Source organism: Pelophylax lessonae (genome assembly GCF_965119305.1).
Source record: "Pelophylax lessonae genome assembly, chromosome: 6".
Classification (NCBI taxonomy): domain Eukaryota; kingdom Metazoa; phylum Chordata; class Amphibia; order Anura; family Ranidae; genus Pelophylax; species Pelophylax lessonae.
The window spans coordinates 291921903-291938366 of record NC_138773.1 but is presented as its reverse complement, the minus strand read 5'-3'; the positions used below and the strand labels follow the sequence as shown (position 1 = coordinate 291938366).

General features: G+C 42.4%; 1 protein-coding gene across 1 annotated transcript in view; it reads left to right on the top strand.

The window, feature by feature from the left end:
• The window catches only part of SPOPL (speckle type BTB/POZ protein like), a 95631-nt gene that overhangs the window by 32703 nt on the left and 46464 nt on the right, over nucleotides 1–16464 (top strand). The window contains exon 4 of the mRNA XM_082261011.1: nucleotides 11945–12072. Within this exon, the coding sequence (XP_082117137.1) occupies nucleotides 11945–12072 (128 nt within the window). The remainder of the gene's footprint in view (nucleotides 1–11944; nucleotides 12073–16464) is intronic.

Below are 16464 nucleotides of genomic sequence, written 5' to 3'. Positions count from 1 at the left end.
CATGCATTTCACTTGCTGAAGACAAAACTGAAAGGAAAATGCCCCAAGAACAAGCAGGAACTGAAGACAGTTGCAGTAGAGGCCTGGCAGAGCATCACCAGGGATGAAACCCAGCGTCTGGTGATGTCTATGCGTTCCAGACTTCAGGCTGTAATTGACTGCAAAGGATTTGCAACCAAGTATTAAAAAGTGAAATTATGATTTATGATTGTTAATCTGTCCCATTACTTTTGGTCCCTTAAAAAGTCGGAGGCACAGATACAAACTGTTGTAATTCCTACACTGTTCACCTGATTTTGGATGTAAATACCCTCAAAGTAAAGCTGAAAGTCTGCAGTTGAAGCACATCTTATTTGTTTCATTTCAAATCCATTGTGGTGGTGTATAGAGCCAAAAAGATAAGAATTGTCGATGTCCCAATATTTATGGACCCAACTGCGTGTGTGTGTGTGTGTGTAATATATATAAAATGTGTGTGTATGTATTTTATATATATATATATATATATATATATATATATATATATATATATATATATATATATATATATATATATATATATATATATATATATATAATATATATATAAATTTTTTTTATTTTTAATTGGATAGATTTTAAAATATTCAAGATATTTCCTTTCCAGTCCCAGAGACCCAGCAGGAAGTAAGAAGATGTTTACAAATTGAAAGGAAAATCCCCTTGTAGACAGTTGTGACTAGACAAACATTCCCATTGATTTTTTTTTTTCTTTCCTTGCTTTCTCTTCCTGTGACTACTCACAACCCCCCCCCCCCCCCCCCCATGGTGACACAGGTAGCAATAACCTTTCACAGCTCTAACCCCTCTATTCACAGTCCCAAAATACCAAATATTTTGGCTTTACATATACTTTAAACCATGGGTGCTAAACCTATGGCCCTCCAGCTGTTGTGAAACTACAAGTCCCTCTGCCTTTGGGAGTCATGCTTGTAACTGTCAGTGGCTTGAAATGCCTCATGGGACTTAAAGTTCCGCAACAGCTGGAGGGCCACATAGTGAGCACCCATGCTTTAAACTCTTCCTGCCAGTGTAACACTCATTCTTCCACACCTTAAATCGGCCTTAAAGAATATGTTCATCTTTTTTTTTTTTTTTTAAAGGTAAAATTGTGTGTGTGTGTGTGTGTATATATATATATATATATTAGTGCCTTGCAAAAGTATTCGGCCCCCTTGAACTTTGCGACCTTTTGCCACATTTCAGGCTTCAAACATAAAGATATAAAACTGTAATTTTTTGTGAAGAATCAACAACAATTGGGACACAATCATGAAGTGGAACGAAATTTATTGGATATTTCAAACTTTGTTAACAAATAAACTGAAAAATTGGGCGTGCAAAATTATTCAGCCCCTTTACTTTCAGTGCAGCAAACTCTCTCCAGAAGTTCAGTGAGGATCTCTGAATGATCCAATGTTGACCTAAATGACTAATGATGATAAATAGAATCCACCTGTGTGTAATCAAGTCTCCGTATAAATGCACCTGCACTGTGATAGTCTCAGAGGTCCGTTTTAAATAGCGCAGAGAGCATCATGAAGAACAAGGAACACACCAGGCAGGTCCGAGATACTGTTGTGGAGAAGTTTAAAGCCGGATTTGGATACAAAAAGATTTCCCAAGCTTTAAACATCCCAAGGAGCACTGTGCAAGCGATAATATTGAAATTGAAGGAGTATCAGACCACTGCAAATCTACGAAGACCTGGCCGTCCCTCTAAACTTTCAGCTCATACAAGGAGAAGACTGATCAGAGATGCAGCCAAGAGGCCCATGATCACTCTGGATGAACTGCAGAGATCTACAGCTGAGGTGGGAGACTCTGTCCATAGGACAACAATCAGTCATATACTGCACAAATCTGGCCTTTATGGAAGAGTGGCAAGAAGAAAGCCATTTCTTAAAGATATCCATAAAAAGTGTTGTTTAAAGTTTGCCACAAGCCACCTGGGAGACACACCAAACATGTGGAAGAAGGTGCTCTGGTCAGATGAAACCAAAATCAACCTTTTTGGCAACAATGCAAAACGTTATGTTTGGCGTTAAAGCAACACAGCTCATCACCCTGAACACACCATCCCCACTGTTAAACATGGTGGTGGCAGCATCATGGTTTGGGCCTGCTTTTCTTCAGCAGGGACAGGGAAGATGGTTAAAATTGATGGGAAGATGGATGGAGATGAATACAGGACCATTCTGGAAGAAAACCTGATGGAGTCTGCAAAAGACCTGAGACTGTGACTGAGATTTGTCTTCCAACAAGACAATAATCCAAAACATAAAGCAAAATCTACAATGGAATGGTTCACAAATAAACATATCCAGGTGTTAGAATGTCCAAGTCAAAGTCCAGACCTGAATCCAATCTAGAATCTGTGGAAAAAACTGAAAACTGCTGTTCACAAACGCTCTCCATCCAACCTCACTGAGCTCGTCTTGTTTTGCAAGGAGGAATGGGCAAAAATTTCAGTCTCTCGATGTGCAAAACTGATAGAGACATACCCCAAGCGACTTACAGCTGTAATCGCAGCAAAAGGTGGCGCTACAAAGTATTAACTTAAGGGGGCTGAATAATTTTGCACGCCCAATTGTTCCGTTTTATTTGTTAAAGTTTGAAATATCCAATAAATTTCGTTCCACTTCATGATTGTGTCCCACTTGTTGATTCTTCACAAAAAATTACAGTTTTATATCTTTATGTTTGAAGCCTGAAATGTGGCAAAAAGGCACTGTATATGTATATGTGTGTGTGTGTGTGTGTGGATATAGATATAGATGTATATCTTACAAAAGTGAGTACACCCCTCCACATTTTTGTAAATATATTTATTATAGCTTTTCATTTGACTACACTAAAGAAATGACACTTTGCTACAATGTAAAGTAGTGAGTGTACAGCTTGTATATCAACAAAAGTGAGTACACCCCTAAGTGAACATGTCCAAATTGGTCCCAAAGTGTCAATATTTTGTGTGGCCACAATTATTTTCCAGCACTGCCTTAACCCTCTTGGGCATGGAGTTCACCAGAGCTTCACAGGTTGCCACTGGAGTCCTCTTCCACTCCTCCATGACGAGTGGAAGAGTACTGCCCTCTAGGGACTGCCCCTGCGGCCTCTCCAAAAAGTACACTTTTTTTAGTTAAATAGGAAAATGGTAAATTTGATACCTAACATGTCATGCTTTCAAATTGCACATGCTTGTGGGATGGAACAAATTTTGGTTGGTGCCTAAAAATCTCCATAGGCGACGCTTTAAAGATTTCTATAGGTTATCAGTTTAGAGTTACAGAGGAGGCTTATTGTTAGAATTATTGCTCTCAATCTAACAATTGCGGCGATACCCCACATGTGTGGTTTGAACACCATTTACATATGTTGGCACGACTTGCGTATTGCGTATGCTTTTACTTCTGCGTGCGAGCTCGGAGGGACGGAGTGCAATTTATTTTTTTTTATTTTTTTTTTTTATGTCCCTTTTTCAAAAAGGAAATAATATTTTTTGATCACTTTTTTATTCCTATTACAAGGAATGTAAACATCCCTTGTAATAGAAATAGGCAGGACAGGTCCTCTTTTTTCATTTGAGATCTGGGGTGAAAAAGACCTCAGATTTTACATTTACACTTAAAAGCAATAATAATACATTTGGCCGGTTAAGGCCGTTGGGCCTCCAAGGACATAGTCGACGGGGGGGGGGGGCGCATCTTGCCCTCACTCGACTTCCTGCCCAGCAACACGGGATTGGATTATTTTCCCTGCTACTGACGGCTCCGGTAAGCGGGGAAAACGACCGGGGCAGGCGGGAGGGGAGTGGGCACCTCTCCCGTCGCTTAAAAAAAGTGATCTTGTGGCAAATTTGTCGCTGGGGCCACTTTTATGTTAAAGCGAACCCCTGGCCCTTTAAAAAAAATACTGGAGTTATGGCAGCAATCTGCTGGCAATAACCCCTGTATTTACCTTCAAAGTAGCGACGTGAATACACGGTGTGCGGTCTGAAAGTAGTTACAGCTTACGTATTTATACAATTGGCTGAGTTCACTGTTCTGTGCTGAGACCTAAGGACAAGGTGGGAATATAGGAATTCTGTATTTGCTGATCTCTCCTGGTGAAAAAGCTGGTCTCTTCATCTTCGCTCACATATGGTGGCAGAAATCTGATTCTATTTGGCACGCTATTGCTTTGCTTATAAAGAACACCCTTGTGACACCCTTTGGAGGCTTTGACCCACCTTTTTTTTTTTTTTTTTCGTTGTATGAGACCTTCCTAAGAGTTATCCAGCATTTCTCTTAAATGATGCTAAAACTAACGCCTAGATTCTGGAAATCCATGAAACGTCTTCCTTAAAGACCTGACATACTTTGGCTGACTACTATACATCTTTAGAAGCTGTGTCATGCTCTTCACACCACACACAAATACCCTGAGATATGGACTTGTTGAAACAAGTTCAAAAACTCACAATAAAGCCCTTGAATTATGTTGTGTCTATAATTTATATATCCTAAGGGTAAAAAGATGGCTGCCGAGATAAACTAATGCCTAAAAAAAGATGATTGTTTATTATTCTTTACCTTGCTTACACCCCTTTTGGATATTGCATGGTTTTCCTGACTTTTGGTGCTTTTCCACTGCATGGAACCGAACGGTTCGGCTCGCTTTTGTGCTTTTCCACTGCTGGTACCGCATGGTACGGTGTAGGAACGGTACGGTACGGCGGCGCTTTTCCACTGCATGGAACCGAACGGTACGGCTCTCAAAAACAGTACTTACTCGATTGTGGTTCCAAGAGGTACCATATCCTACAATCCTTTGCATGCAGTCACTACTAGCCACTGATTGGTCAGAGAATCGTTGTTATCCCACCCACTTAACTTTAGTACTACTTTAGTGGAAAAGCAAACCAAATGGCACTTTTCCACTGCAAGTACCGGCTAGTACCGGCTCGGCTCTACTCGGCCCTGCTTGGCCCGGTTTGCTTTTCCACTGCGGTACCGCATGGTATAGTGTCGGAACGGTTCGGTACGGTACGGTATAGGTTTGCTTTTCCACTAAAGTAGTACTAAAGTTAAGTGGGTGGGATAACAACGGGGTGGGTGTGATTCTCTGACCAATCAGTGGCTAGTAGTGACTGCATGCAAAGGATTGTGGGATATGGTACCAGTTTGGTACCTGTTGGAACCACAATCGAGTAGGTACTGTTTTTTCAGAGCCGTACCGTACCGTACCGTTCGGTTCCATGCAGTGGAAAAGCAAACCTATACCGTACCGTACCGAACCGTTCCGACCCTATACCATGCGGTACCGCAGTGGAAAAGCACAAAAGCGGGCCCAACCGGTACGGTTCCATGCAGTGGAAAAGCGCCAATAGCGTACCGTACCGAACCGTTCCAACACCGTACTATGCGGTACCAGCAGTGGAAAAGCAAACCAGGGCCAAGCAGGGCCGAGTAGAGCCGAGCCGGTACTTGCAGTGGAAAAGTGCCATTATTGTCTCGTCCAACTTTTTTTTAACCAAATTTACTTCTATGCTTACATCTTGTGGATGCTTGTACAACTGCCCAGGTTGAGCTCCTAATAATCTTGACTAATTCAGAGAAACTTAGGGCCATGAAGGCTCTGAGGATATACAATACCTGAAGTATTTGAACATCCGTTTATAGGGGTTGATTTACTGAAACTGGAGAGTGCAAAATCTGGTGCAGCTCTGCATAGACACCAATCAGCTTCCAGTTTTTATTTTTTTATTTTTTTCTTTTGTAAAAGCTTAGTGGTTCTAAAGGCAGAAGGTTTTTTTTATACCAATATATTCTATGCATTATGATACAAAAAAAAAAACTTCTGTCTTCATCAGCCCCCCTGAGCCCCCTCTTGATCCAGCAATGTTGCACAACAGCCTTGGCTGTCCGAGACTCTCCCTTCTCATTGGCTGAGACAGCAGCAGGCGCCATTGGCATCTGCTGCTGTCAATCAAAGTCAGTGAGCCAATGAGGACAGAAAGAAGACAGGGCCAAGCTGTCAGGTGCCCCCATAGCATGCTGTTTGCTGTGGAGGCACTCAGCAGAGGGGAGTGGCCAGAAGCGCAAACCATTACAAAGAGCTGATAAGTAGAAAATGTTTGGTATTTTTAACCACTTTACCACCGGAGGATTTTGCTGTCTTTTGTCCAGGCCACTTTTTGCGATTCGGCACTGTGCGACTTTAACTAACAATTGCGCGGTTGTGCGACGCTGTACCCAAACGAAATTTACGTCTTTTTTTTCCCCACAAACAGAGCTTTCTTTTGGTGGTATTTGATCACCTGTGCGATTTTTACTTTTTGCGCTATAAACAAAAAAAAGAGCGTAAATTTTGAAAAAATAACAATATTTTTCACTTTTTTTTTTTTTAATGAAATTCCCCCCCCAAAAAAATGTAAAATCTTTTTTTACATTTTTGGCCAATTTGTTTTCTGCTACCTATGTTTGGTAAAAAAAATCACAATAAGCGTATTTTGACTGGTTTGCGCAAAAGTTATTGCGTTTAACTAAGGGAAAGATTTCTGTCATTTTTGGTGTGTTTTATTTTAACGAGTAATGGCGGTGATCTGCGATTTTTTTATTTTTTTTTTTCTTCTTTTGCGGGTCTGCGACATTGCGGCGGACAGATCGGACCCTTGACTGACATTTTTGACACGTTTGGGGGTACCAGTGACATTACTACAGTAATCAGTGCTATAAATATGCACTGTTACAATGACACTGGCAGGGAAGGGGTTAATTTTACTAGAGAGGGATGGGTTAATGTATGCCTGGGGCTTACTAACGTGTGTGGGGGGAGGTGACTGAGTGACACAGGCACAGATCGCAGGTTCAGCTATGCTGAACCCTGCAATCTGTCACTGTTTGTCACTTAGGAGTTCCGCCCGCTCTGTTTACACAAGCGGGCGGATCTCCAGACTCGATTCCCCGACGATCGGGGAAGAGCGTCGGTGACCACCGCTGCTCCTCCCCTGGCCCGACTCCCGCTGTGACTGAATACAGCAGGAGCGAGCTTCCGGTGGTGCGCGTGCGCCGCCCACAAGGTAAGGAGTCCAGCGACGTAGGTCTACGTCGCTGGACGGAAACTAACCACTTTGCCGCAGTAGAGCTCGAGTGAGCGGCAAGTGGTTAAACAAAAAAAAGACTTTAATCACTTTAAAGTGGTTGTAAACCTCAGACATGAAATATGAACAAAGCATACCCCCTAAAGTTTGTACTCAATCTAGAGCAGTGTGATGCTTTTGGAAACCTTTAAAGTGATTGTAATTTTTTTTTTTTTTTCATTAAAATAATAATCATGTTATACTTGCCTGCTCTGTTCAGTTGGTTTTATACAGAGTGGCCTGAATCCTCTTCTCGGTTCCCTCACCTGCGCTCTTGACTCCTCCCTCCTGTCGGGTGCTCCCCACAGCAAGCAGCTTGCTATGAGGGCACCAAAGCCGAGCAGCTGCTCTGTGTCCGTTCACACACGAAGCCGCAGTTCGGCCTGTCCCCTTAATTTCCTGATTGGCTCACTTTCTGTGATTGACAGCAGTGGGAGCCAACCTAATAGCCAATCAGGAGTGTGAGTCCCCAGAGAGGCAAGGCTCTAGGAGGACATTGCTGGATCGAGAGGGGGCTTGCGTAAGTATTAGGGGGGTCTGCTGCACACAGAAGGTTTTTTTTACCTTCATGCAAAGAATGCATGTAGGTTAAAAAAAACCTTGTGCCTTTTACAACCACTCGAAGTTCTGCCACTCATGTGGATGTTACTAATCTACCTACCTAAGCATTGATGACCAAACACACCTCATTATGGAAATGCCATTCCCTGATGGCAGTCATCGGGCTAATGCGCCCTGCCGCACTGCAAAAATGGTTCAAGAATGGTTTGGAGAACACAAATGAGTTTGAGGTATTGACTTGGCCTCCAAATTCTCCAGATCTCAATCCAATTGAACATCAGTGGGATGTGCTGGAAAAACAAGTCTGATCCATACTGAACATTATCCTTATTCCTGTTAAGAAAAAAAAACAATAAATATTTAATATTCAAAAGAGCTAGATGCCGGAGTGTCCTGGTGATATAATGGCTTCAGTACTTTTGGAGTCACTGACCCCCAAACAAGCATGCAGATCAGGGTTTGTTACTTCACTTGCTACATAATTGTTCTAGGTCAGGGATTTGGGAGGGTCAGCATGACAACCAGGCAACTGGCACTTTCAGAAAAATGTCGTTCTTGCAGCACTTATGTGTGTCTTTAAATTTATATGTTTAGCCAAGGTTTTTCTTTTACCTTATGATATAGTGGGATGGGGTTAGAATCTGTCAGGATGTAATATACCCAGAACCATTCAGCCCAGTTCCCATGAGCCTGTTAAGCTGCCTGAATCCTCAGTCAGGATCACCCTGCCTTGGTAGAAGAGAACATGTGACCTCACATAGTGGTAGAAGACTGCAGGATTTATTATATGCTTTGGTGTGTATACAGTGATTTAACCACTTGCCGACCAGTCACGTTGACTGTACTGCGGCAAAGTGGTTCGTTATCGTCTGGCGACGTAGACGTCACCAGACATTCCCCTCTCTCGGCGGCTCGCGCGCGCCGCCGGAGGCTCGCTCCCGCTGTATTAAGTTACAGCGGGAGTCGGGCCAGGGGGGGAGCGGCGGTGATCACCGACGCTCTTCCCTGATCGTCGGGGATCGAGTGTGGCGATCCGCCCACTTGTGTAAACAAAGCTGGCGGATCTCCTAAGTGACAGGCAGGGACAGATTGCAGGGATCAGCATAGCTGAACATGCGATCTGTCCCTGTGTCACTCAGTCACCTCCCCCCACACGCGTTAGTAAGCACCAGGCATACATTAACCCCTCCCTCTCCAATAAAAATTAACCCCTGCCCTGCCAGTGTCATTTTTACAGTAACAGTGCATATTTATAGCACTGATAACTGTGGTAATGTCACTGGTACCCCCAAAAGTGTCAAAAATGTCAGTCAGGGGTCCGATCTGTCCGCCGCAATGTCGCAGTCCCGCAAAAAAAATCGCAGATTGCTGCCATTACTCGTTAAAAAAAAAAAAAACTCCAAAAATGACAAATCTTTCCCTTTAGTAAACGCAATAACTTTTGCGCAAACCAATCAAAATACGCGATTATTGCAATTTATTTATTTATTTTCCAAAAATATGTAGCAGAAAACAAATTGGCCTAAAATGATAAATTTTGATTTTTACATTTTTTGGGGGGGGGGGAATTTCATATAAAAAAAAATGTGAAAAATATTGTTATTTTTTCAAAATTGACGCTCTTTTTTTGTTTATAGCTCAAACAGTAAAAATCGCACAGATGATAAAATACTACCAAAAGAAGAAATCTCTATTTGTGGGGAAAAAAAGGACATAAATCTAATTTGGGTACAGCGTTGCACGACCGCGCAATTGTCCGTTAAAATAACGCAGTGCCTAATCGCAAAATGTGGCCTTGTCAGGAATGGGGTAAAACCTTCCGGTCATAAAGCGGTTAAAAATACGCTCATTGAGAATTTTTTTTTCAAAGACATGTAGCTAAATACATTGTGGCCTAAATATATGACAAAAATTTAATATATTGGATATTTTTTAACTGTCAAAGTAGAAAAATATTGTTGTTTTTTCAAAATTGTCGCTTTTTTTAATATCGCAAAAAATGAAAATCGCACAGGTGATTAAATACCACCAAAAGAAAGCTCTGTTTGTGGGGAAAAAAAGGACGTAAATTTAGTTTGGGTACAGCGTTGCATGACCGCGCAATTGTCAGTTAAAGTCGCACAGTGCCGAATCGCAAAAAGTGGCCTGGACTTAAGACAGCAAAATCCTCCGGTGGTAAAGTGGTTAAAAAAACTATAAAAATTACATAATGGGTATAAAAAAGCAGCATTTGACCCCATGACAAGAGCTTTCCAGGACATTTACTAGTCTTGTGCCTAATACACACTATGAGGAAAAACGTGGGGAAAAATATCACTTTCGGGAGCGATTTTTCCATTTCATTCAAAAATATCCCAAGGGACAAACATGCATGTTTTTCTCGTACAATACCAGAACAAACCATTTTCATGTACTTTAGTATAATATTTGTTTACAAAAATTGTGCGACCAAGACTGCGCATGCTCTGACATGAAAGAATACATTACATCCGAGATCCCCAACCCCGGGCGAACCGCTGCCGGTCCATGGCCTGTTGGGGACCAGGGTGGGCAGCGAGCGAACAAAGCTCCATCTGCATTGGCAGCCGCCTGGACTCCGCCTCTTGTTTGGTCAGCGGCAGGGGTCCTGGTGTGTGTGTGTGTCTATCTGGTCTATTGTGTGGGTCCAGTGCACTGTTGCCCCCTGAGCTTGAACCCTCCCCTTCTCCCAGTAGTACCACTCCCTTCCCTCTTTGTGGTCATGTCTCTCAGTAAAACCATCATTTGTATCTGTTTGGCTGATTATATGATCCCTATTTAATATTAATTTTGAATTGAGATCATGTAATCAGCCAGATACAAATAAAGATTCAATTTTTTTTTTAAAAGTAATACATGAGCTTATGTGGCCAGCTTATGTATTAGTATTATAAAAAAAAAAAAAAAAATTGATTCTGTTTCCTTATACAGATACAAGTGCTTGTGCTGTCTAACCTGCCCCTCTGGAAACTGTAAAAAAAACCTGGCTAATATTCTGCTAGTTTCTACCCTCCCCTCTGTAAACTGACCACAGTTTATCACGACTGCGGAGCCCTTACACCCCGGTCAGTTTACATGCCTCCGTCACCCGCTGTCTCTCCTCTCTGCTCTCCCCCTTCCCCTCCCCGCCTGTCAGCTCTGGAGTATGTGTCTGTCTCCACCCCCCCCAAGCTTCTAAATGCCTTTTTTGTGCTGTATCTTCAGGCCGGGCACGTGACTCCCGGCCGCTCTGCTACAACAATCCAGGGTTACAGCAGCAGGGGCCGAGCGGCCACGTGACTCCCAGCTGACGTCAGAGGGAGAGCTCAGCTCCTCCTGCTGTAGCCCTGGATCAGAGTATTAGACCAACCGGGAGTCACGTGACCGCCTTGAAGATACTTCACAAAAAGGTATTTAGAGGCATCGATGCTAACAAACGCTTATACAGTGCAGGATGGCAGCTTAAAATAGGGGGGGGGGGCTGGCAGCAAAGCATTATTTAGGGTTACAAACCCTTTTAATCTTTATTTGTATCTGTTCGGTTGATTACATGAGCTCAATTCAGTATTATGAATAATTATAATAACAGATTTTCAAAATTACATTTTCAGTAATAAGAATAATTTATTTTTCTAATACAAATAGACGTGAGTGGCTGGTGAGGTGACAGGCTGCAAATCCCACACAAGTGCTCCTGTCTGTGTTTTTAATTATATATTATATATATATATATATATATATATATATATATATATAAAAAAAATGTATTTCAGAGTGGCTCTTGGCGATCACGTGACCGGCCGTCTCCTCTCCCCCTGCCTGACGTCAGCAAGGGAATCTCTGTCCCGCCCCCTGCATCTGTTAGACGGAGAGAGGAGAGAGCCGGCCGGTCATGTGATCGCCGAGAATCACTCTGAAATACGGTAAAGAAGGCATTTCTGTTTTTCTTAAAAAACAGAGACAGGAGCACTTGTCAGGGAACAGAAAGGACTTAAATAGTCAAACTGGGTAAACAAACACTTTATTGTTCCTCCCTAACTCCAATAGCAAGAAGCCTGAGTTTATTAGTTATGTAACCGCAACTCACATTGATTTCCCCCCCCCCCCCTCCCTTAGAAGAACAATTTCTTTGGGTTTTTTCTCCTTGATTGAACACTTTTTTTTTTTTTTTTTCTCTTTGAAAGCTTTAATATTCATTTCTATTTATTTTGGTATTTTATTCAGAAAGTCAAAGAGCTTACCGGTTTGTTCAAGGCAAAGACTGGGGCTTTAAGAAATTTATTCGGCGAGATTTTTTACTTGACGAAGCTAATGGTCTCTTACCAGATGATAAACTTACCTTGTTCTGTGAGGTAGGTGGAATTCTTGCTTTCCTCAATGTTTTCACTGATTGCAATTGTAATGCGTGAAATGATTCTGTGGTTCATGGAATTCATTAGATCTTAAAGTAAAACTGTGGCCAGGCTATTGACATTTGTTTTTTGTGTTCTTAACATGAAGTCTCATTGTCTACGCACTTTGCTGTCTTTTTCGCTCTTCTTGTGTACCTGCTGTGTGTTAAAAGCCAACACTTGGCTTTCACTAAAAATATTTGATTGTCCCCACCCCCCACATATACATAATATATTTCTCTTTTAATCTGGGTTTATAATAAAGACCAATTCCTTAAACCTTGATCCTGGGGAAGCAGGTTTTATTCTTTGTCCTACAAAAACAAAGAAAAATTCCCAACTCAACTTACCAACCAACCAGCCACAATGTGGGCGTGCCCTCAGCCTTGGCACAAAGGTGAAAGGGGCAGACACATGACCAGTAAAGAGGAGCAGATTCGGGGGACCCATAGTCCGTCATTAAGGAAGCATGTGGGGCTGTAAAGTGAGGCATTCTTTGATCCACACTAAGCTAAAAATGTAAAGTGTGGCATCTATCAATTTTTGATAGACTGGAAGTTTGTCAAGTCACTGATGAGAGGGGGAGCAGGAGGACCTGATGTGATAGAACTGAAAGTATTCTCTGCTATAAATAGAAGACTAAATTATTCCTCAGTAGCCCCAGCTACAGAGGACAGCTGGGACTTGTTGTAAAGTAGAACTTTCAATTTTTTTAGGGTGTGATCCCCTTCCTCACCAGAGATCACTTTCTGCACAGATTTTGCAGGATGTGATTCCCCCTTCCCCATCAGTTTCCTTTCTGCAGATTTGTCAGGGTATGATCCTCCTTCCCCACCAGAGCTTCCTGTCTGTGGATTTTTCAGGGTGTGATCCTCCTTCCCTCTACTAGAACTTCCTCTATGGATTTTTCAGGGTGTGATCCCCTTTCTCCAAAGCTTCTGTGGATTTTTCAGGGTGTGATCCTCCCCACTAAAGCTTCCTCACTGTGGATTTTTCAGGGTGTGATTCCCCTTCCCCGCCAGAGCTTCCTCCTGTGAATTTATCAGGGTGTGATTCCCCTTCCCCGCCAGAGCTTGCGCCCTGTGAATTTTTCAGGGTGTGATTCCCCTTCCCCGCCAGAGCTTCCTCCCTGTGGATTTTTCAGGGTGTGATTCCCCTTTCCCGCCAGAGCTTCCTCCCTGTGGATTTTTCAGGGTGTGATCACCCTTCCCCGCCAGAGCTTCCTCCCTGTGGATTTTTCAGGGTGTGATCCCCCTTCCCCGCCAGAGCTTCCTCTGTGGATTTTTCAGGGTGTGATTCCCCTTCCCCGCCAGAGCTTCCTCCCTGTGGATTTTTCAGGGCGTGATTCCCCTTCCACGCCAGAGCTTCCTCCCTGTGGATTTTTCAGGGTGTGATTCCCCTTCCCCACCAGAGCTTCCTCCCTGTGGATTTTTCAGGGCGTGATTCCCCTTCCACGCCAGAGCTTCCTCTGTGGATTTTTCAGGGCGTGAATCCCTTTCTCCACCAGAGCTTCCTTTTGTGTAATTGTGATGCCAAAACCAGAAGTCCCATCTCTACGCATTTCGTCATACAGAAAGACTTCCTCCGCACAAAGGAAGCTCTGGTGGAGACAGATCACACCTTGAAAAATCTGCCCAGAGGAAGCTCTGGTGGAGAAGGGGGATCACACCCTGAAAAATCTGCCTAGAGGAAGCGCTGGGGGGATGGGGGAATCACACCCTAAAAATGGAAGTTCCACTTTACAACAATCTCTAGCTGATTTCCTAGATAGGTGTACTGAGGAGTAATTCTTATATTTATAGCAAAGAATTCAGGAAGTAGTGGAGCAGTGGTGGTCACTGAAAATTAATTCCGTTGACTAGTTTCTTCTGGTGCCAGACAAACGCAATTAAATTGTGAGTGAAAATTCTTTTTGTGGGTTATTTTTAAAAAAGAGATTTTTGAAGAAAAAAAAAAAAGGAGGTATGTGGTGATATTTCTGGTCCATGTCCTCTACATCCTTTGAGCATATGAGATGACCAACAGGGAAAGCTTTCTTCCATACTATTATCATCTCGGAGGGTTGATGGAGGAGAGCTGAAGATTTCGTTCTGCTTTTGAGTGCATTTAGAGCTGCTTTATTAATCAGGGGTCAATCAATATTGGTGAGTGAGCACTTTGAAAGGGTTACTATTTAGCACATGTGTGATTTTCTTGAAGATTTGGCATGATTTTCATGATTGGACACCTAATATATTTTTATTTTTTGTGCACAGGACATTATTAAAACGTGTTTTTTTCCTTTGGTAGTTTGAAGAGACTTTTTAGATAATGAGCATTTTAATTTTATTATTGAATTTAAATTAAAAACTTTTTTAAAATTGTCATGATAGCGCTTTAGTGCTGGTCACGTTGTTTAATGTAGAGAGGAAGTTTCCCCTTCTCCCTTCATGAGCATAAATCTGTAAACTAATCTTCTTCCGAGCTCCTCACAAGTTTAAAGTGGAAAAAAAGATGTGTGTGTGTGTGTGTGTGTGTGTGTGTGTGTGTGTGTGTATATGTGTATATATATATATATATATATATATATAATCAGTGGGTACGGAAAGTATTCAGACCCCCTTAAATTTTTCACTCTTTGTTATATTGCAGCCATTTGCTAAAATCATTTAAGTTCATTCTTCTTCCTCATGAATGTACACATAGCACCCCATACTGACAGAAAAACACAGAATTGTTGACATTGTTGCAGATTTATTAAAAAAGAAAAACTGAAATATCACATGGTCCTAAGTATTCAGACCCTTTGCTCAGTATTTAGTAGAAGCCCCCTTTTGATCTAATACAGCCAGGAGTCTTTTTGGGAAAGATGCAACAAGTCTTTCACACCTGGATTTGGGGATCCTCTGCCATTCCTCCTTGCAGATCCTCTCCAGTTCTGTCAGGTTGGATGGTAAACGTTGGTGGACAGCCATTTTTAGGTCTCTCCAGAGATGCTCAATTGGGTTTAAGTCAGGGCTCTGGCTGGGCCATTCAAGAACAGTCACGGAGTTGTTGTGAAGCCACTCCTTTGTTATTTTAGCTGTGTGCTTAGGGTCATTGTCTTGTTGGAAGGTAAACCTTCGGCCCAGTCTGAGGTCCAGAGCACTCTGGAGAAGGTTTTTGTCCAGGATATCCCTGTACTTGGCCACATTCATCTTTCCCTCGATTGCAACCAGTCGTCCTGTCCCTGCAGCTGAAAAACACCCCCACAGCATGATGCTGCCACCACCATGCTTCACTGTTGGGACTGTATTGGACAGGTGATGAGCAGTGCCTGGTTTTCTCCACACATACCGCTTAGAATTAAGGCCAAAAAGTTCTATTTTGGTCTCATCAGACCAGAGAATCTTATTTCTCACCATCTTGGAGTCCTTCAGGTGTTTTTTTAGCAAACTCCATGCAGGCTTTCATGTGTCTTACACTGAGGAGAGGCTTCCGTCGGGCCACTCTGCCATAAAGCCCCGACTGGTGGAGGGCTGCAGTGATGGTTGACTTTCTACAACTTTCTCCCATCTCCTGACTGCATCTCTGGAGCTCAGCCACAGTGATCTTTGGGTTCTTCTTTACCTCTCTCACCAAGACTCTTCTCCCCCGATAGCTCAGTTTGGCCGGACGGCCAGCTCTAGGAAGGGTTCTGATCTTCCCAAATGTCTTCCATTTGAGGATTATGGAGGCCACTGTGCTCTTAGGAACCTTAAGTGCAGCAGAAATCTTTTTGTAACCTTGGCCAGATCTGTGCCTTGCTACAATTCTGTCTCTGAGCTCTTCAGGCAGTTCCTTTGACCTCATGATTCTCATTTGCTCTGACATGCATTGTGATCTGGAAGGTCTTATATAGACAGGTGTGTGGCTTTCCTAATCAAGTCCAATCAGTATAATCAAACACAGCTGGACTCAAATGAAGGTATAGAACCATCTCAAGGATGATAAGAAGAAATGGAAAGCATCTGAGTTAAATATATGAGTGTCACAGCAAAGGGTCTGAATACTTAGGACCATGTGATATTTCAGTTTTTCTTTTTTAATAAATCTGCAGCAATGTCAACAATTCTGTGTTTTTCTGTCAGTATGGGGTGCTATGTGTACATTCATGAGGAAGAAGAATGAACCTAAATGATTTTAGCAAATGGCTGCAATATAACAAAGAGTGAAAAATTTAAGGGGGTCTGAATACTTTCCGTACCCACTGTATATGTGTATATATATATATATATATATGTGTATTAGTGATCGACCAATATAGTTTTTTTTTTTTTTTAATAAGCAAGTGGTTAAAGTAGTTGTACACCCATGAATAAAAGATAATCACAGCTCTAGGTTGGTTTCCATCTG